Here is a 21639-nt window from a genome sequence, read left to right as displayed (position 1 = left end):
TTAATTAATGATCAAGGGATGAAAACGTATTAAACTAATGGAGGCTTAATATTGAGGGTTGGTTTGATAATTTCGAGACTGAATTATTGCGTGTGTAAAACGTAGCGTATATAGTATTGAACAATTGATTAAAATTCGACGTGGACAACCACTTAGGTAAGATGTTAATGGTGAATCCTTATGTAGTCAAATCATATCAACTTAAAAGGTCTTGAATTTGACTCTCGTTGAGACTCTTTAAGCAATATCTTTGTGGTCACGCTCTAAGTTTTGACAAATATCAAAAAAAAAAAACTCGTATCATTTATAGGATATTAAAAAATCATCACCCCACTTACTAGTGATAACTAATAACTAGTCTAATAATAATAATGACAACACTTGCCAGACAGGCTTGTCATACTCAATCAAAGTTCTTTGTCAAAAAAAATAATCAATCAAAGTTCTTTTTTTAATCCAATAATACACATCAAGATAATTTAAAAAAAAAAATTCGACTTGTGTTACTCTTGAAGCGTACAACATATAATATTAAATATATGTGAGACATAATTGGCCCTAGTAGAAATTTTGAGATTCTTCCTTCAAAGCTTCCCAAGCACCACAAAGTACTATCCTTGACCATGCAAAAAAAAGAGGGCAAAAAAAAGAAGTGATACATATATAACGTGAGAATCATGCAAATTACTTTTAGGAGATTTTAGATGCACCATTCATTTTTTCTTTTATTTATAAATTAAACGAAAAGTAGGAATGTGGCTAGCTTTTTGATGGGGTTCTTCACATGGATTCGACTTATCGTTTCCTAGATTTTCCAAGCTGGTGTGGGTACCCACAAACCGCATGCATGCCCTGGCTGCCAAAAGCTTTGAAACATAAACCCTACTTTTTGCTTTTCCTTATCTTCCTACCAATCCTGATCAATCTGCGGAAACCACAGGAGCCCTTGATCATTCGGTGCAATCCCACTGATGCTGACATTTTGACGGCTTAGATTTCATGCTTAACCCATGATTATCCTACATTGGAAAAATATAACACATATACGTACACAACATTAATCAGTTTTAAACCCCGAGCCCAACCGCCATAACCCGCATCATGACAATGGACACTTTAGACCGGGTCGAAGCTCCCCAGAAATGCACTGCAAGATCTCACAGAACTGAAAAATATCATAATTAGTTTTGAACTCCTGACCTCATACACCCTTAACCCTTAAGTCTAGAGATATAATCAACCTAGCCTATTACCCACAGCCCAGTTGTTTCAACAAATGATGAACATTGCTTAGACCTTATGATGTGTACTACTGAAACATGATGGGTCACTGCTCACTAATATGATTTATGAGCATGTGAATTCGTCCAATTGAATATATACCACAATCTTATGACATAAAAAGATGGTGGGATCAGTAGTGGTACCATTGAAATGGGTCCAATCGGATATTGTAATTAGAGATTTAGATTCTCAGAAGTTTGGAACTTTGTAAAAACTGAATCTAGGATATGATATGGTATCACTGTCTCATTTTGAATATGCAAGCACCATGCATTCAAGATTTCTCAAAAGGAGTGATGTGGCTTCATCTTAACCGTTAGATCACCTATTGCACCAGTCACCAACGGCAGAGGTTCCTAGTCTCGTTACAAGAGTTTGGATCCTGGCCGGTGAATCAAGGGCCTAAATTCTCGAAGTTATTCGGGCCTGAAGAATCTTTTTAAGAGCCTAGTTTCATTTGAAGCCCAGCCCAAGACTTGGATTTTTGGCTCCAATTCCATGAAAACCTTGAAATGTCATATTGATTATTTGTTTCTATGTGGGCCTCATGGGCTTAACGGGCCTTAATGTCGATCCTTGCAAAAAAAGCCCGCTCCCCACCAGCACTGCAGTCTGCAGTAATAATATTATGCGCAGCGAATTCTACATTTCTACTGCCTACGAGAGAGATCAGAAAATGACGTAGCATTGCAGTTTTCTTCTTTGTTGCACGAGAGCGAAGAGAGAGGAAGTTCTCTGTAGCTTTTGCTGAGCAATCCAACCTAATTATTTCCACCGCAACCGATTCTCCATGCACCTTCCTTCCTAATGCAGGTTATTTAAGGTGTGAGAATGTTTGAGTGGAGGAAATTCGAGTTTTTCGAGGAGGTTAGTGGGAGGATCGAGTGCTGCTCTAGCGAGAGAGGGAAGGTGGTGTGATGGTGATCGGCTGCGATGATGGCAGTGTGAGCATGCTCGATCGATTCCAGGCTTTAATTGTTTAGATGATGGTGAGATTATATACATGTGGAAGCTTTTGTTTTTGTCAAGCTCCAGTAAAAGATATATAAAAGCTGCGGATAACATTTGCATGATTTGTTACCTTTGTTTAACTAAGTAACGATTTGATGGTCTACCGGTTACAGAATTTTCCTTTGCAGGGCGTCTCATTCCCTCACATCTGATCTGCTACATTCATGGGCCTGGGCCAACAAAGGAAAAGGGTGAGATTGTGTTATGTTCCATCAATTGATTTGAGGGGGTCCAGTAAACTTGGACCCAACTGGGTTAAAATGAAAGCCAAGCCCAGTAGCCAAAAGAGGATCAAAGATTCAGAGTTGAGAGTCAAAGATTTGTGTTAAATATGGTCCGAATAACAGCCTCAACTCCTATAGCATGGGCCTCACTGAAAACAGCCCCGTCAACATTAAGTTTGAGCATCCCCGAACTCGGACGAGACCACCTATCTGGCTGATCTCGAACACGCTGCGGCTGCCGTGGCAGGTTCCTTGAAGCCCGGCAAATTCCGCCATGTAAGACTCAACAAAATTGATAGTGCTTGTAGCAGACCGGTTTGGCATTCACTGCTGATGATAGGTATTCACAATTTCACATCACCACCGTAGGCTCGTGTAATGGTTATTAAAGGGATATTGATAATATTATTGAGATTAAAACCGGAAAATAAAAAAGAAAAATATAAAAAGGGACAGGTGCGCACGGCGGAGCGTGCACATAAGTCGCGTGGTTAAAATGAAGAAAGAGACGCTCAAATCAATCCTAAGCTAAAAGGTCATGTTTTGAAAATCGGACCGGTCTTTGAACCGGAAAAACTCTTCGGTTCACGGTTTAAAAGGTAAATCGGTGTTAAAATCGGGTTCGATCGGCCGGTTCAGTCAAATTTATCGAACCGAATAAATACCCGGTCAGCGGTTGAATCGGTTCAACCCTATCGATCCTATCGATCGTCATTAAGGCGGCCGAGGGCAGCCGCGAACTCTACTCTCTCCCTGACTCAATTCTCTCAAATGCAGAAAATTCCTACTTCGCTCTTCCTCACACGGTAAGTATACCTCCAGCGCTCTCTCTTTGTTTTGTTTCCCGAGAAAATGAAAAGTAATATTTGAAAGTTGGAGAAAAACGGAATTGAGATCCCACAGCTGTCACTCTTGGCTGACTCTGTGTTCTGATCCATCGATCTTCCCGGAATCAAACACCGTCTTTCTATTGCTTTTAAATGATGATATGATGATCTTATGGTTCTGTTTGTCTGCATATGATGTTTTAGGTGATTTTGGGTATTTGTTTGAGATATGACCAGAGAACATCCGCCTGAGACTCTTGATTTCTTCATTTGGACTGTTGAGGTATTCGATTTCTGTTTTTCGCCGCTCTTTTTTGCCGTGTAAGTTGATCTTGTTTTCTCGTAGTATCTGAACGAGATGATTTTCCTATCCATTCGACTTGATTTGATTATATATAATTGGCTCGCCTTAATCTAAGCGTTCTGTTTTAATTTTCAGTGTTCGGTCAATTTTGACTTTATTGGGATACCTAAGATTGCAATCAGTTTTGCATCTCTTCTCAGTTTTGATCCCCGATCCCATGGAATGTGTGTAAGTTGGGATGTTTCTTTTTTGGTAATAATGGAACCCTACAGTTCCATTATTGGTATGGAATTCGTATAGTTTCCCAAGCATAAAAGTTCTGCATTGATTCTGGGAATGTGTGGCAATGCAAAGAAGGAGAGGGTGACAAAATGATTTGGGATGGACAATGTAGAGATATTGGCATGACGATGCATAGAGTCTGAAAAAGTTTTTAAGTAGGATATACTAAAAAGAGAAGTGACAATAAAAGAACATATAAATGGAAGTGGTAGGAAACAACACTGATGCTATAGAACTGTTTGAGAGTGTGGCTTTAGATAAGACCTAATGGCAAAGGTGAAGTCATGAAGTGTATTAATAATGTTTCATACGGATTTATGTAGCTGTCCACAAATGGTTTGACAGCTGGCATGTCTTTTTGTTTTGCAAGGATGTTGGTTTATGGTTGGAAGAAATAAATCTTGGTAGCTACCGTCAAATTTTCAAAGAAAATGGCGTCAATGGAGAATATTTGGAGGGCATGTCCATGTTTACTACTGAACAGATTCTACGATTTATAAGGCGGTGCCACATGAAATGGGGTGACTTCATCACGCTATGTAAGGAGCTCAGGCGAATAAAAGGTTCTATCTCCTCTCAGGCTCTCATTAAATAGTTGCCCCTACACTGCTGCATATTTAATTAATTGACTTGTATTTACTGAGGAAATATTTGAAATATGTAGGCTAAGAAACTTTGAGATGAAAGAAGCCTGATTTTGTTGGGATTTTTTCTTCTTTCTTCTTGTTGTTCATAGGGCTGTGAATGGATTGGATTTGGGCTGGAGGGTATTATCCAGATCTGAAACCAATTAGCATATTCAAAAAATCCATCAGATAATAGGGTTTTTGTTCCTATTTTCATGTCGAAATTTGATTGCTAAGACTAGGTCATATTTGGAGGAATTGCACCAAGGAACTTTAATACAGACATGAACCCCCAACCTGGATGACAAAGGGAAGGATTGTCTAAAGCTGCACTGCATAGGATGTAGGTTTCACGTCTCATCTTTCATCTTTAAATACTCTTTCTTAAGAAACGAAAAGAAAAATGTAACGTCAAGATTCTATAAACTGAAGCCGTTAAACAATGTACTTTAACCAAAGACTAAATTTGGGAGTTAACAATCTCTCTTAATCAATTAGGCACATGTAACTAAATTTTGTCCTGAATAAGCATATTGAATTTTCATCAAAGTGGTGCTTCCAGTAACAGCTGGAATTGTTAAAGACTGGATTTCTATCCATGTGAATATGGGTTCCCATATGTGCTCCTTTTGTTTTGAGGACAGAAAAGCGGAGGATTAATGTGCTCTTCATCCTTTCTCTATGTCTGTTACCTTGATTTTGTTGCATTTTCTAACAATTTCATGCCCCTTTTAGTTATCTGCCAGCATTTTTTGGGGGTAATAAATTGATTTAACTATCCTCTCCTCTAGGCTCTAAGTTAATTTTAGCTGTATTTACTAAGATGATTTATATTTCCAGTGGCATGCCTAAAAGGGGAGCAAAAAGTTCGGCAGCCATGGTGGGCTCCATCTTGCTTATCAGTTGTCTTTGTCAAGTATGGGAAGCGAAATAGACAGTCGCGAGTAGTTTCGCTGAAACTGGAACCATGATACTGGTCTGCTTATGTGTATGTATTTGTAGTTAACTTTTTGTTTAGGGGTAAATAATTTAGGAAAGAACCAAACTCTTATAAATATGGCAACGTATTGGTGTTACTTCTCCTTGAGGAATTATATTTGATATAGAAGCCCTTTGATTTATTTATTTGGTTGATTGTAGTTGTGCTTCTGTCTAAATCAGTGAAGAAGAATGGCCGTGGAGCATATTTTTCCAAGCACTGTGTTGCTCCACAATAATATGGGATCTGATGCTGTATAATTGGAAGTCTCGGTGCACTTGCTAACTGTTGTAGGTTACCCTGTAGATAATATTATTAGTACACTGACAAACAAACACACACATCTTTCAATTATACTGGATGAATATGCTTAAATAACCCCTTTGGGGGACCTTATTTGAAATACAAAGCAAGTCAATTGGTGGAAACCAGAAACAATACAAAGATATAAGTAAATAAGGAAGACGCAATGGACAGCCGATATTGGAATAAGAAAGGCGAACAACAATCGAAATTCAAAAATAAATCACTTTTAAGCTTAGACCTAGTGAAAGGTGTCTAATGGAGAAATAGAGTAGATTGAGCTCAGAATTTATAAGGAAGAAGAATCTGACAGGAAAGATTGAATATCGATGCTCACAAAGTAATGGGTAATAAGCAGACCCGATCAGACCCAGTTCATCACAGAGAGACTGAACATGAAGAACCCTGAATTAACATTCAGATATTACAAACAATACCATCAAAAAAGCAAAAAAGCAAATAATAAGGGAAAGAGAAGGTACCATTAAAGCAACGGAGCCCTCACTCGCTTCCTCTGTGTCTTTCTACTATCTTTCTTTGCCGCATCATCTCATCTCATCTCTGCAAAAATTTGACCAGCGGAAATCAATGGAGGCTTGATTTGTCTATAGATCGTTTTAGGTCCACAAACTTGAGTATATGGGCCTGGGTGAGTGGTCCAGCGATGGATGTGGAGCCCAAAGTTGAGATGGGCTTTTGGACCAGGGTAAGAGTTGGGCTTTGAGGAGGTTGTTTGGAATACCTTTGGTTCCGAATTTCCAGTATTCATGTGTGACAAAATGGAATGAAAGGTAATATATATTCATCTCTAAAGTCTAAATAATGCAAAAACATGAATTATTAAATATTAACCAAGCAGCTTGGGGGTCGTTGAACTAGTTAGCTAATGGGCTTATTAACTAATACTCTTCTTCTGGTCCAAACCCAATAAATCCAACAATAAAAGCAAATGGGCCAAAATGTTGTCCAATTACACTTTCAAAGAGTATTAATACGTAAACTCGAAAAGACATATTTTAGGGGAAATTTTATCTACACACCACTAATATACTATCTTTACACCACTTTTTAACTTTTAATAGTTTACATAAATATCATTGTATACAATGGCATATTAACCCTTAAACTAAATTTTTTTTTATGCTCTTATCCTTCATCTTCAACAAATGCTTGGGCATGGAAAGTGGAGAATTCTAATCCACTTGAGAGTTATAATGGTGTGTAAATAAATGTGTAAACTTATAATTTTTTGATGTAAATTTATCATGGTTAAAAAGTGGTGTAAAGATAGTAAATTAATGGTGTGTAAATAAAATTTCTCATATTTTAGAAATCAATTACTAACCCAAAAGGCCTACTAGTAAACTCAAAATCAATTTCCTGGACTTTGCCTAATATCCGATACAACAATACATCGGAGCTTAAACCATCCAATACAACAATACATTGGAGATTTCCAGGCCGACACCACACCGATGCCAAGTCTGACAGTTGACCTCTACTAAGCAGTTACGTGTAGTTGAACAAGTTAGCTAATGGGCTTATTATTCTTGTGGTCCAAAGTGCAAACCCAATAAATCCAAACCATAAAAGACAATGGGCCAAAATGTTTATCCTTTCAAGTTTCAAAGAGTCTCAAAAAGGGGCCTGTGCCCAAGATCCAAACTTTGTTCACAAGTTATTACTTTTTTAAAAGCATTATAAAATGATTCATAAAACAAGAAAAATCAAATAAAAAACTAAATTCTCTGTACCACCACGATCACAAAAGATACGGCTGTAGGCTGTATTAATTGTAGGGGAACCACCACTCAACAAAGTGATATGACACGACGAAAGGTTTTGCAGAATAAAAAGCAACAGAACCATTTGTTTTTATACACAAAGGTAAAGGTCTTTTTGAACTTCCTTTCTGTCTTATATATATATATATATATATATTCTCTTTAGTCTTTTCATCTGTCTACATTTGATTTGACCCACCAACATTGGAAACTACCATTTTAAGTTCTCGTATCATCTCATCTATTTGGACAATGACTTGTGTGAACTCTCTCATAAGCTTTTTTGCTTTCACTCTTTTGAGATTTTGAAAAGAGAACAATATTACATCTCAGACATGCATTAAATGGATGAGAACGGTTCTCTACATCCTCCAGTGACCCAATGAATCATAGGAAGTGTTAATCACACGGTCATCAGATACGCATATTGCGTGCATGATTGTATAATGAAATGGGTCCATCAAATGGACGAAATAAAGGGGCACAGGAGATGCAGTTGTAGGTTGTATTAATAGTAGGGGATCTATTCCGAAACATTATATACATACATATATATAAGTTTTTTTACTGTTAAGGGTGCGTTTGATAAAAGGGTAAAAATTTATGGGTATAATTTGTTACTCATGTAAATATTACAATGGTAATAATAATTATAGAGAATAAGTGTTACCCTTGTTTGGTAAAGAAGGGTAAAATTTACCCAAGTATTCATTACTCTTGTTTGTTACGACTATACATTATTGGTGTAATACCATTACCCTTGTTTGTTATTATTGTAATGAACCAAACTAGAAAAAAGTGAGATTATGTTTTTTATTGTTACGACTATCATGTACCAAAATTTTAAAAATATAGATACATATGCATATATATACACACACAACCAGACATATATATATATATAATAACAATTGTTAACAATTTCAACAAAATAATCTGATAACATTCAAATCCATGACAAAGATGCAACACAAGAGTAGGGGTCATCATTTGGTACGCGGGCCTAAGTCCGAGCTCGGCCCTGCCCGACCCCTTTGGCGGGCATGGGCTCCATTTTTTGGGTCAGTCCAACCCGAAGCCAGACACCTCAGACCAATTTTGGCTCAGCCCGAGCCCGACCCAAGCCCGACATTATTTATTTATATATATATATATAATATGTATATATTTATATATAAAATATGTATGTATATATATAATACACAAATACACAGACAGTGCATGTGTATATATATGTGTGTGTATGTATATGTGTATATATATATATTTGTATATATATACACAGACAGTGCATATGTGTGTGTATGTATATATGTGTGTGTGTGTCTATGTGTATATACACACAGACAGTGCATATGTGAGTGTGTGTGTGTATATATATGTGTGTGTGTGTATATATATACGTGTGTGTGTCTGTGTGTATATATATATACATATGTATATATATACACATATATATATATATAATATATATAATATATATGTGTATATATAACTTATGGGCTTTTATAATTTTTTATTTAAAGGGGTAATAGATTGGAGTAAAACTTCTCATTACTTTTTATTACCCAGGTCCCCCACTAGTAAACTTTATGTGTAAAAAATAAGCTCAATTACTAAAATTTATTACAGGAGTAAAAGTTATACTGACATAACAAACACAAGTAAACTTAAAATTTAATTACTCTTGTAACTATTACACCCCATTAACCTCGTACCAAACGCATCGTAAGTATAAATTTCTACTCCCTATCACAAATCCCAATGACTGGCAAAACTAAAAAACGAACAAGTCTTCTTAGTTCTAGGGAAAGTTTCATAAAAAACGAGAAACTCAATAACTCACCCAACTAGGTTTTGATATTTTCCTCTTCAAACATTCAGTCATTTAGTGCCCCCACTCTCTCTGTATTCCTGAACTCTGCTAAGCGCGTTTCCATCTCACTCTCACTCTCAAGAGTCCATTAGTATGTGAACTCAAAAGAAAGGGACCTGTGCCAAGATCCGAACCCAGTTCAAAAGTAACTACTTTTGTAAAAGGATTACAAAATGTTTCATAGAAAAAGAAAATAATTAAAAAGCACCACAAGTGACAAAAGGAACTAAAGTCTCTGTAGACCGTATCTCCACGATCACGAAAAAAAGGAAGAGACACATCTGCTTTTATAGGTAAAGGGGTTTTGAATTATCTGTCGGACATTGATAGAAACAGACCTGCCATCTCGGACATGCATTAAATGGCTGAGAACGATCCTCAAGTGACCCAACGGATCAAAAAAAGTGTTAATCAATAATCACCCGATCGTTAGATTTATTTTTTGACCCTTGACTGGGTTTAATGACTTAATTATTCTTAAACAGAATTCACATATAAAATGTAATTATTTAATTATTCTTTAAACTGATAACAACAGCAAAACACGTCTAAAAAATTTATAGAAGCCAAGTATCCAACGCTTGCAAACCTCTCTTAATTGGCACCCAACAGAACCAATAGATCACCAAAATTTTTGCATTGCATGCCTGAAGATAGTTTTGGTTTCTACTTACTCACCAAATGATTTTTCGTTACAGTTTGGTGGTCTATTAAACTTTATTTTTGATTTTGGGATACAGATTGCTTGGCAAGCAAGTCAGTAACAGATGAGCAACATGTAGCAGTAGTACTATTTATCCACCATAAATGGGAAGAAAAATAAATCAATACTAATAAAAAATGCATATAGCATGCGTTGGGGGGGGGGTGTCATAGGATACATACCGTTTCATCATTGTATAATGTTACGATTCATCAGAATGGGGTACAAAAGATACGATTGCAGGCTGTATTTACTGTAGGGGATCCATTCCCAAAATATATATATTTTAACTACAAACTTTTACTCTATGTGTTTTGTTTTTTGGGGTAAAATATTTTCAAATCTCATAAAGTATGTATAGAGTATAGTACACAAATATCTCATAATCAAACTTTCATAAGATTTTAGTTCTTAGTGTCCAACTCCTTAATTTCACTTATTATACCCATAGACCTATCATATCTATTTGATTTAAGAAGTCATAATTATTTTAAAAAAAAAAGAAATATAATAATTATATACCCATACATGAAGCTACATCAGAAAATTTCTTATAATATTCCCCTCAAAAGAAAAGATATCATTTTTTTTTTGGAACTCTTTTTATATATAGCAGTCATCTTTTTTAGACGTAATGTATAATCATATACTCATTTACCAAATAGTCATTTATTTCATTTACTTTGATTTCTTATGTAAACATATATTTCATCCATAATTAATTAATTAAGAGAGAAAATAAAAACACATGGGTGATTATCATTAATCCAATTCATTTTCCAGAACATCCTTAAACAGCTTCTCTGAGAAGCTTCCGCAAAACCCAGGAGCCTCACAGTTAACTAGGATTTTGATATTTATCTTTCCCAAACAAACCTAATATTAATTTAAAATATGATTTTATAATAATCATTTTCTTTTATCATTTAAACTCAGTTTATTCTCTCTCTTCTTTTTTAATCTATAATGCCCCTCTGCCACCCGTATACTGTATGGCCGCCCCTCTCTCTCTCTTCCTTCCCCAGCCTGAGTGGTGTGCCAGTCTTCCCCTCACATACGTCCCTCTCTCCCCTCTCACTTGCTTGCTTTTTGTCTCCTCTCTACGACTAGAAAACTGTCAAAACCTCCCTCATGTCCTCCTCTTACAGCCCTCCCTCTCCCCTCTCCCCTCTCCCCTCTCTATTTGTCTCTCAAATCTCCCTCTGGAAGATATGTCTAATAAACTCTTCCCAATCTTTCTATTATCGTTACAAACCACCCCTCCACTTTTTTTTTGCCTGATCAGTTTGTCTCGCCTATTTCCTCTAATGTTGTTCTTTCACAGAAGTGGCTCTCGCATTTTCTTATACAGAAATGACTTTCTCTTGTTCTTATCTCACTGCTATAAAGTCGTGGAAATATGGTTCTGGGGTTCTATAAATATAGTTGAGAGGTGGAGAGTTTTTTTTTGAGAAAAGAGGTGGAGAGTTAAGAGTTGAAGTGGATTCATATTGTGAAATATGTCTCTGTTACGATCACAATCTGTTCCCAATCCTCGCCCTTCTGGCATTTTGCCTACAGGTTTATGAATGTGATTTTCGTTATTCTCTTTTGAAACATGTTTTGATTTGTTTATATTTTATTTTTATTTTTATTGTGTTTTCTTGCAATAGCTTCAAGTAATTTGGAAGATGGAAACACCCGATTTGCTGCCTTGAAGAACAAAGAAACTAAAGGGATCAAGCAAGCGGATGCCGTTATTGCAAATCTGGTCAATTACATGGGTTTTTTTGCATTCAATGGGTTCTTCACTTATGTTTCTCTCAAATCAACTCTAAGTTGTATTTCTCTGCTCTCTACTGTGGTGCTTACTTTGGTATTATTGGGTATCAATATTTGGCCTATTTTACTGGCACAACGAAAATTGAAGTATGTCTTACTGGATTTTGCTGAAGTTGAGAACGAGAGACGTGCGTTGATTTTGTTTGTTGAGGATTGTAAAAGAATGTTGTCGGAGTGGATGAATCAACCTGGTGATGATGGACGTGACTCAACTACTGCACAATTTATTACAGGGGATTTAAATCTCTATGAGAACATGATTATACGTCTAAACGCAATGGGGGTTATGGCACTTTTTATAAGTGTCTTCTTCACAGTCTCTATGTCTCTGTGTTGATTTATAGTGCAACTATATTTTATCTAGCAAATTGGAAGGCCTGTGGTAAATATTATTTTTAAATTTAGTTAGTTTAGTGTCTTTTTATTTATTTATTTTAAATACATTTACCATTTTATTATATTTTCTTTTGTTCCAGAGGAGTCTACCGTTCGAGTCGAGATACCATCTTCAATTCAATCAATCCTTGGATACAGGCATGTCGCTGTGTGATTATGGTGCTGGATGGTGCTGGAAGCTAAGTAGGGAATGGTGGTTTGTGGTTCTGTTGTTTTAGGGTTTTATCAAGTGTTACATATGATGAAGGTTGGCTTTTGTTTTAGGGTTTTTGTTGCTGTCGTAGGCTTATATTTTGGGGTTTAGTTTAGCCTTATGCACTTCTTTTGGCATTCGTCTGTTTTTGTTTTGAAGAACCCGACATTGTAACCGCCAATTAAATATATAAATAATATTTTATCTTAAATCAAGAACAAATCTTTTGTCCTCATTCACCATCATATTCATCTGTTTTTTTCTTTTATATAATTTTAATTAAAAATTTATGTTATTAAGAAAAGTCAAAACATGCATGCCTCGGATCTTCAATGTATTGTATCAGCCATCGTAATGAACGGAATTTCATGAAAGCGCTGACTCTTGAAAAAAATAAACAGAGAAGAAAAATGGAAGGAAATTGTACAAATTTGTAGAAGATTAAAAATAGGATATTCTTGGTCAACTGAAAAATTAATATTAGATGAGAAGTCTCTTTTTGGACATTTTGTCTGGGCCTTATTGCTTTTCAATGTCAGAAGTCTCGGCCCAATAGTTGTTTGAGTCCAAAGTTTGACACTTATCAATTGATTATTCAAATCTACTTCTCCACCATCGAACTAGGCTCCTTGGCTTTGGGTGGCTGCAGATTGTGCTTTGATTCTGTCAGTAATATTTAAATGCGCTCTTGAACATTGGGCTGACGGTTTGTCAGTCAGCTGTGCATTTGATTTGAGCCGTTGATAGGATGTTACTTTATGCCACGTCAGCAGGTTGTAGATCATTATGGACTGCCACGTCAGCATCATGTAAAACCCATCAGCACAATCCCTTCGATTTATTGATTTTTAGATAGGCAGGCGTACCGCCTTATGCAAAGAGGGTGCGTCGTTTTATTTTCTGTGGGCGTTGTTTGCCCATTCACTTAGATTGTTCTAATGGGCTTTGTTAAAGGGCACAGCGTTGGTGGCGGCCCACTGGATAAAGACTGGACCCAATTTATTCACGTTGCGCGTTTGATCAATTGGGCCTGACAGATGACCCAGAAGCTTTAGCAATTGGTGCATGCACCAGATCAGCAAAAAAAAAAAAAACCCCCCAAATCTCCCACAGATGCATGCACCAATTCGAAGCCGCACTGAATATTTGTCTTCTGTTTTCTTTTTGCAATTTACCTATGTGGATTTTTTTCTGACTTTTTTAGCATCATATCTTTATTTGGTTTTTTTTTTGGATTATATGCAACCAATTAAAGAGAAGCACACTAGTAGGGAAAAGGCCAAGGAACTCACCGACCTGGACACTTCCGGAAAAAAGAAAAGAAAAGAGAGATCAACACAGACAACCCATAAAGAAAACATAAGAAGACAATGAGAAACCATGACCACAACTTTACAAATGGAGCTTCCAAACCATCCCAAACCAAGCAAGTTTTAGCTACGGCAATGTCATATAAAGATAAGTTTATGAAAAATCATTCAGACACAGTTTCGGGTTTAAAAAATGTGAGATAAAAGAAAAATCGATCAATGGAATGTTAAAGGAGGAAATTATTAAAGTACTAACGATAAGTGTAGGCTCATAATTGCACGGTGTAGACAGCTGCATTTTTCAGAGGCACCTAATCAAGTTGTAGAGAAGAAAATGAGATGAAAAAATAAAGAACATTGAAGAGCCTTAAAAAGAATAAGTAATGGAAAACTATGCAAAAGATTTTTATTTTTCATTCCAATTGAAAATTTTATGAGATAATTTTAAAAAAATGAACCAAATAAGTTTTTCCTCACTCCCTTCAAATTCCATGAGAACAAAAGTCTGATAACTTAAATCGTACTGCAAAAGTAGCATAACAAGAACTTTGATTTTATGATAAATGTACATGTCACCTCAACTGCCGAGCAAAAATCCTTGGGCAAGCTATCATCAGCAATAAGTTCACCCAAGTACTAATTTCAATCCAACCGTGAATTAGTGGCAGATTCATGAACTCTTGTCATCCATGCAGAGTGATTTATTGAAGTGTCCTTGGAAAACATGACAATAGGAAGTTCATATTTATGGGGCCAAAAATCGCGATCAAGGGAATGACACCAACCCAGTTACGCAGAACAACTTGAAATTTTCATGAAAAAAAAAATGTCAAAGATTGATATCCGAAAATGTCAAGGATGTTCAAGCTGATTATGTGCTTACCTGGCCGGGTGGAGTTTGTTTGAAGTATTGACGTCACTGGGTGAATATGTTTAAATAAGCCCTTTGGGGGACCTTATTTGAAATACCAAGTCAAGTTGGCACATATATACATACATATATAATTCCCGCGTGTTTAGTCCCGTGGTTTGAGGATTAACGGGATACCTATCCATTCCAGGTTAGAGTGAAAACATTCGCAACGGAGGGTCGTGGAAACTCGAGTTGGTGTGGGTCTGTGGCATGTTGGTTATTGGGCCTCTTGGACTGACACGCGACTTGCCTGGAGGTTCGATGGGGTTGCTAGACTCTCCCCTTGATCATTTACAGCACAGGGCTTGGCCCAAAGGACCAAGTCTTGTGGTAGTTCCATCAGTGGTTATGAAAAAAAATAAAAAAAATAAATATTTTTTGAAAGGAGAAGACCCGAATGCAAAAATCAACGCAAATCAAAGGCACCTAGCCTAAAAAACACCGAAAGAAAGGGCATGCAGAAAAATAAATAGAAAAGCCCGACTGGATCAAGCAGTAGCAGTGTAGAGAGAGACCTAGTAGCTTAGCAGCCCATCTTCGCGAGTGAATGAGCCACCCCATTAAGGTCTCTTCGAACATAAGTGGCTATCGGTATATGGATTTGTTTTGAAATTTTTTTCATGTAAACAAGGCCTGATAATAGGCAAGTCCATACTTGAAAGATGAAAAGTTTAAACAAGCCCATGAAGTCATTTTGGGCCAGAGAGTATGTCGGGTCGATTCGATCCTGATCCTCATCCTAGAAGAACTTAAAGAGCCATATGATATGACAAGTAAGACTGGGCTTTAGGGCACCAAGTCAAGTCAAGGGAAGACTAGAGAGCTCTGTGGAGTCGGAGACAACAAATACGAAGGCCGAGACCATTGCAGATTCGAGAGGTTGAGAGAGAGTTTATCAGCTTCTTCTGACAAAGGTGAGATGTTGGACCAAGACTTAGTGTCTAGATCAACATTGTATTTTTGAGATGATTGTATGTCAAAGTGTGTGTGAGCATGCTTAATTTGAATATGTCTTAAAATGTGAAAAAGTATGTTTTGATGGTTGCTTTCCAAAATACATGTTTAATGTTCCGCCTATGATTCAACGATTCATTTACTAAATGTTTATAATACTCTATGTTCAAAGAAAGATTATTTAAACTATATTAACATATGTTTTAAGCATGAAGCTCAAATGAGTTTACAAGCACTTTTGAAATCGTTTCAGATTCAGGCATTCAACTTTATGTTTATGCTTCCGACAATCCAAGAATGCATTTGAAAGACCTAGGATGTGCTAAGAAAAACCTAAACACCTTGTTAAATCCACTAGAAGAGGTTGTTCTAAAATTGAAAAGGTCAACCTCTTCTAAAATTGAAAAGGTCAACCTATTTATGGAAAGTGCCAAGTTGATAAACTTAGAAGAGAGCTTCATTTATTGAAGAGAAATTAATCAAACTTTCAACGAGAGTTCGATTGATCCAGCAAAGTTTGAAGTTAATCTTGCCATAAGAAGCTAGACGTGTGAAGAGGAGATCTTCTTGCCATATTAAGACATCTAACCGTGTTTGAATTTGAAAAGAGAATATATATGGCATGGACATATTGTGTGGTTAAAGGAGGAGATACACTTAACTTTTATGGAGCCGATTGTCAAGAGAATATTAGTACAATTCGTTTGAATTTTTTGAGAGGTGGCGGAGAAGACTTTTGGAGATTATACAAGATGATTGTTTCCTTACATGTTTGACCGAGACTCCATGGAAGAGATATGCAAAGGAGAAGTTATTTGCCATATGAAGATGGAAAGAAAATAGAATCAAAGAAGATTATACATGTTGGTTTTCATTATTAGAGGGAAGACTTGCAGCTGATTTTGCCTCCTAGTATGCAAGGGAGATTCAAGGAGATTTCCATCTTAAAAAGGAGATGATTTCCGTACCTTTGATGATGCTCTATGTGCCGACTTTGACATACAAGTTTGAATAGAAAATCTACAAAAAGTTTCCATATCTAATAAGATACTTTCTCATGTCTTGTATCAGCCGTTGTAATGAACGAAATTTCATGAAAGCGCCAACTCTTGAAAAAATAAACAGAGAAGAAAAATGGAAGGAAATTATACAAATTTGTAAAAGATAAAAAATATAATATTCTTGGTCAATTGAAAAGACAAAAACAGACAATTGACACTAAGAACATTTTGTACAACTTAATTGTAAAAAGGTCATGGGCCTTTTTAAAATTATAAAAAAGTGCAATTTAAGGATAATTTGGTCATTTGACTTAAGATATTTTTTTGTCTATACCTATAAATACTCTTTTTCTGCTTCTCCTCTCTCCAACTATCCAACTCCAATGTGTCCTTCTTTCTCTCATTCTTCTCGATCTAAAAGCTATTTCATTCTTTCTCTCCTTCTTCTGCTTCTTCTTCCTCTTCCTCTTCTTCTTCTTCTCCTCGATCTGAATTGTTCTTCATTGCATTCTTCTCCGTTTTTGGCCGAGCTTCTCCTCTCTTCATCGCCTTCTTCTTCGTTGCTAGATCTAGACTGCATCGAGCTGCTCTTGTCTCCTTTATGGCATATCTGGACTATGCTTCGTTGTTCAATCTGGGCTATGCTTCATTCTCTCTTCTCTCCTTCCTCGCTCTGTCTGGTTTGTACCTCTCTTGCTCATTTTGCAACAACATTTACAATTACAGAGATGTATCACTATAATATCATCAACACCAAAAATCCATTAAAATGATACAATTGAACCAGTATGCATACTTCCTCTTCCTAATTACTTTTCATTTCTTGATTGTCTTTTTTTGGTTACCTTTCTTGCTAGTTCTGGAAAAACATTTATAGGGGCAGAGATGTATTACTATAGTATCACTAACACAGAAAATCCACTAAAATGATACTGTTGAACCATAAAGACATGTAATGCAATCAAATTTACATTCCAACATTTGTATCATCATTTTATGAGGAAAATATATAAATTGAACACTAAATTGGATATTCTGTTTAAAAATATCACTATTGTATCAGTTCAACAAAATACCAAAGAAAAATGTCATATCTACACTAAAATTCACCAGTAAACAAGTCAAAAATCCCTCAACCACTTACATTCACACAAATTGATTGTTGATATCAATTTAATGAAATACACATTTAGTATCATTATAGTATCAATCATTTGCTGCAATTACAAAAGTTTCACTATAGTAACAGTTTATCAAATTTTTTTTAAAAAAAAGTTATCTTCTGCACAAGAAACAATATTCTTCAAACCAAAATTCGAAAATAGTGAAGAAAATAGATGAAAATTAACCACATGAAAGCCTCAAATGCACAAAAGTATCAGTATTGTATCAAAAGCCCTAACATATTCCAACTAACCCTAACTAGCAAATGTACTAGAAATTAACTAAAATTTTCAAAAATCAAGACATATAAACATGATTTGAAAACGAACAAAGGTTTTCGATGCACACATTTCAGATAATATCACCAAAGTATCCATTAACCGAAAAAAGTCTTGGGTATGTAATATGCTAACCATTTTCCAGAAAATCAAGATAGTATCACTCGAGATTGAGAAAGAAACGTCATTATGGATATGAAATATCTGAAAATGGAAGTTTTAAGGTCCAAAAATCGCTAGTTTTTTGTAGTTTGTGGAGAGAGAAAAACGTGATGAGATGAAAAGAGAAAATCACGTTATAAGGATGAAGGTTTTGTGGGAGATAAAATGAAATATGAGGTTATTTTGGTAAAAACAGGTCTCCATTGAACTTTTTTAAAAGGATATTTTAATAGTCGCATATTTTTATAAATAAGTATAATCTAGTATACGGATCACAAATCTCCCATTGAAAAATTAATAGCAGACGAGATGTCTCTTTTTGGACATTTGTCTGGGCCTTAATTGCTTCAGAAGTTTCGGCCCAATAGTTGTTTTGAGTCCAAAGTTTGACACTTACCAATTGATTATTCACATCTACTTCGCCACCATCGAACTACGCTCCTTGGGTTTGGGTGGCCGGAGATTAGGGCACTAAATCAAGTCAAGGGAAGACTTGAGAGCTCTGTGGAGCCGGAGACAACAAATACGAAGGCCAAGACCATTGCAGATCCGAGAGATTGAGAGAGAGTTTATCAGCTTCTTCTGACAAAGGTGAGAGACACTTAAGAGAATATTCTTTTCGACACTCTATATCTATGTATCAGATCTGTTATTTTTATCATATGGCTATCTATAATATGCAGATGGCGTCTGATGGAAAAACTAGCCCTAACGATCTACTACTGATACCATTAATCAAAGAAGAAGAAGATAGATTAATCAAAGAAGATAGAGTATCCTTGTACTCCAATTTGTGCATAGCCGCCGAAACTCGTTACAGGAAGAAACCCGGTGCCAAAGTAACTTTTCTTCTTGTTTCAATTTCAATATATATGTTCTTTTTTTCCCCTTTTATTGGAATTTGGATCTCTATCCCTGGGGACTGAAATTCCATGTAGTTTATAGACTCTGACATTGCTAGAAGCCAATTAGCTCTCTAATTCACGACACCCCCTTTCCCTTTTGTTCTACCATTTATTTTACAGAGTTTATCAAAATGGGGGATGGCTCTCATGGACTTGGCTTCAAGCATGTATAGCGTAGAATCACAACAACTCTTGTATGGAGGTGTGTGTTGTGTTCCAGACCGGATTTTATGTTGAATATAAAAATAAAAAAAAAAATTTGCTTAAAAAGCTAATTTCTTTTGCGCAGATGCAATTAGAAAGTTGAAGGAGGCACTATCTCTTAATCCCGAATTGCCTCACACTCATTGGTTGCTGGGAGTCGCTTATTACAATTATGGAATCTTAACTAAAGATTATGGACACGCTCATCCATACTTTCAATGTGTTAAGCACTGCTTTAGTGAGGCAGTTGCTGGGGTATATATACTACATTTGATACTTATTATATTATATATAGCATATGGTTTTTTTTTTTGGGTAAATGATTGAAAATCATTTCGTTCCATTGTAGGATCTGGCATACGAACCTTATTATAGGTGGATGTCTAAGGCTCGCATGGTATGTTTATTTTTTATGCTTTCTTTTAAATTTTTCATGGTTTTTGTTGTTTACAATATGATTTGTAGTTTGTAATGTTTCATTTCCTCTCAAAAAAAACCTTATATATATTTTTTTCCCTAATCCAAAAGTCTCAAGATTTTCACAAGGCATCGCAAGAGTTCCGCTTGAAGATAATTGCGAATCGCAAATTACGCTTGGGCTTGGACATTATGCCTGACTCAGGAATAGAGGAAATGGAAAAGGGGGACAAGTTTGGTTGCCTGGCAATTGCAGGCTGTTGCTTTGGGATTTGGGCGGCTTTCAAAAATTTAATTTTTTAGTTGCACTTGATGAAATACTTTGATTAATGTTGTTGAATATGGAGAAGTATATATCTTTGGCATGGATTAGTTTATCTTTATCTATGTTTAAATCTATGTTTTGGGAATGTGACTTGATGGATATATGCTTAAATCTGCCCTTTGGGGGGGCTTTATTTGAAATACTAATGTGCATTGGCATATTGTTAGTGAACTCTACCTATTAACATATCCGGATAGCAAATGTAATTTATCTTTGATTTATTAACTCTTTAGAGAATTAGTTTTAATTAGCATTGGAAACAAGCAATAATAGGAGTTTTGCACACTTTGTTTGATTACATTTGTTTTGACTAAATTATACGAGCCAGAGAGCAAACAGTTTCAGTTTGTTTTCCTACCCCAATTTTGATTGCGTTACTCACCCTATCATTAAGATAAGCACATCCCAATTCCAGATTATATGCTCGTACAAGACTGATCAGGCATGAGAATCTATCCTCGTTACCATTCTGATTATCCATCCAATTATCTATAGATAATGGTACAAACGTTCTTCGCAAAAGTAAACCCTATACGCATCACTGATGAATATCGAACCAGTGAAAACAGTATGTCAACTGCTGTTATACCAGACCCATGCTACATCGCAAACCTAAATTTCACTTGCATTGTTTACTACCACATTCAAAGCAAACTCATCAGTAATGGCATCTCTCTTACCACGATCAAGTAGCCCTCCTGTAAGTTCTCCGTGAAGATAATTAAAGCGTTCCATAGAGATCAATGATTCTGTCAATAGAGTTTCAGCAAGAGAATGTAAGGCTAGTGCATGCTCATCACTGATATTTTGATGGTCCATATCATCCAATGGGTTTTTGGTGGTCTATACATCCTAAGGGTTTAATGACCTCTCTCGTCGCCAGCTAAGCATGACATTTTTATGGGGAGCTGCAAATTGTTTTTCTTGACAAGTACTCGAAGAGAGTGTCTGCACAATAGTCCTGAATGTTCAAGTTCTTTGGAACAGTGAATCTGCTCATCTTCAGGTATCCAAATCACTGACATATTTCCCATCCATTTTCTTGTACTGCCGCACAAGATATGATTCATTTGCCATTTCTGAAACACCATATTGCATGGACAGCACAAATTCTTGTTGGAACATAAACCGAAGAAAAGTCTATTCAAAACCACAAAATAAAAATTAGATGTGAAAAAAGACACAGAGCAATTCGAAGAATTTATGCCCTAAAGAACATGCAAATGCATGATAATTTTCTTTTTATAGCAATGCACACCAGAAGAAAATTGCCTTACCATGATTATCAATAACAATAACTCCAATGAAATGAAATGGTTTCTGACCTTTTCAGTTCAACTCCTTCTTGTTTTTCGAGGAAACTGTAACAGAAATGCAGCAAATCAAAATTTTC

The 21639-nt window shown here is 36.0% G+C and overlaps 2 protein-coding genes across 6 annotated transcripts in view; both read left to right on the top strand.

Annotated features, from left to right (window-relative positions):
- Positions 1 to 3167: 3167 nt before the first annotated feature.
- Positions 3168 to 21639, top strand: part of LOC120000344 — a 33397-nt gene continuing 14925 nt past the window's right edge. Inside the window, exons 1-6 of one of the 4 annotated variants that reach the window (XM_038848386.1) lie at positions 3168 to 3325; positions 3551 to 3629; positions 3786 to 3878; positions 4303 to 4495; positions 5399 to 5546; positions 5720 to 5795. In XM_038848386.1, the coding sequence (XP_038704314.1) occupies positions 3576 to 3629; positions 3786 to 3878; positions 4303 to 4495; positions 5399 to 5529 (471 nt within the window). In that variant the 5' untranslated portion in view covers positions 3168 to 3325; positions 3551 to 3575 and the 3' untranslated portion in view covers positions 5530 to 5546; positions 5720 to 5795. Of the gene's footprint in view, positions 3326 to 3550; positions 3630 to 3785; positions 3879 to 4302; positions 4496 to 5398; positions 5685 to 5719; positions 5796 to 21639 lie in introns of those variants that run through there. The other 3 variants (XM_038848387.1, XM_038848385.1, XM_038848388.1) reach the window with 3 other exon arrangements.
- LOC120000342 (mitochondrial import receptor subunit TOM20-like) lies at positions 15692 to 20434 on the top strand. 2 transcript variants are annotated; one of them, XM_038848382.1, is made up of 6 exons: positions 15692 to 15750; positions 19079 to 19234; positions 19421 to 19502; positions 19590 to 19759; positions 19854 to 19901; positions 20033 to 20434. In XM_038848382.1, exons 2-6 carry the CDS (start codon positions 19079 to 19081, stop codon positions 20222 to 20224), a joined length of 648 nt encoding a protein of 215 aa, XP_038704310.1. In that variant the 5' UTR covers positions 15692 to 15750; the 3' UTR covers positions 20225 to 20434. The 2 variants fall into 2 exon arrangements, with proteins under 2 accessions (XP_038704310.1, XP_038704309.1); XM_038848381.1 differs by lacking the exon at positions 15692 to 15750 and adding an exon at positions 18808 to 18986 and having other exon boundaries at positions 20033 to 20417.

This window comes from Tripterygium wilfordii, chromosome 6 (assembly GCF_013401445.1).
Source record: "Tripterygium wilfordii isolate XIE 37 chromosome 6, ASM1340144v1, whole genome shotgun sequence".
NCBI classification, from domain to species: domain Eukaryota; kingdom Viridiplantae; phylum Streptophyta; class Magnoliopsida; order Celastrales; family Celastraceae; genus Tripterygium; species Tripterygium wilfordii.
The sequence above is the reverse complement of the archived record's forward strand: the minus strand, read 5'-3'. Positions and strand labels throughout refer to the sequence as shown.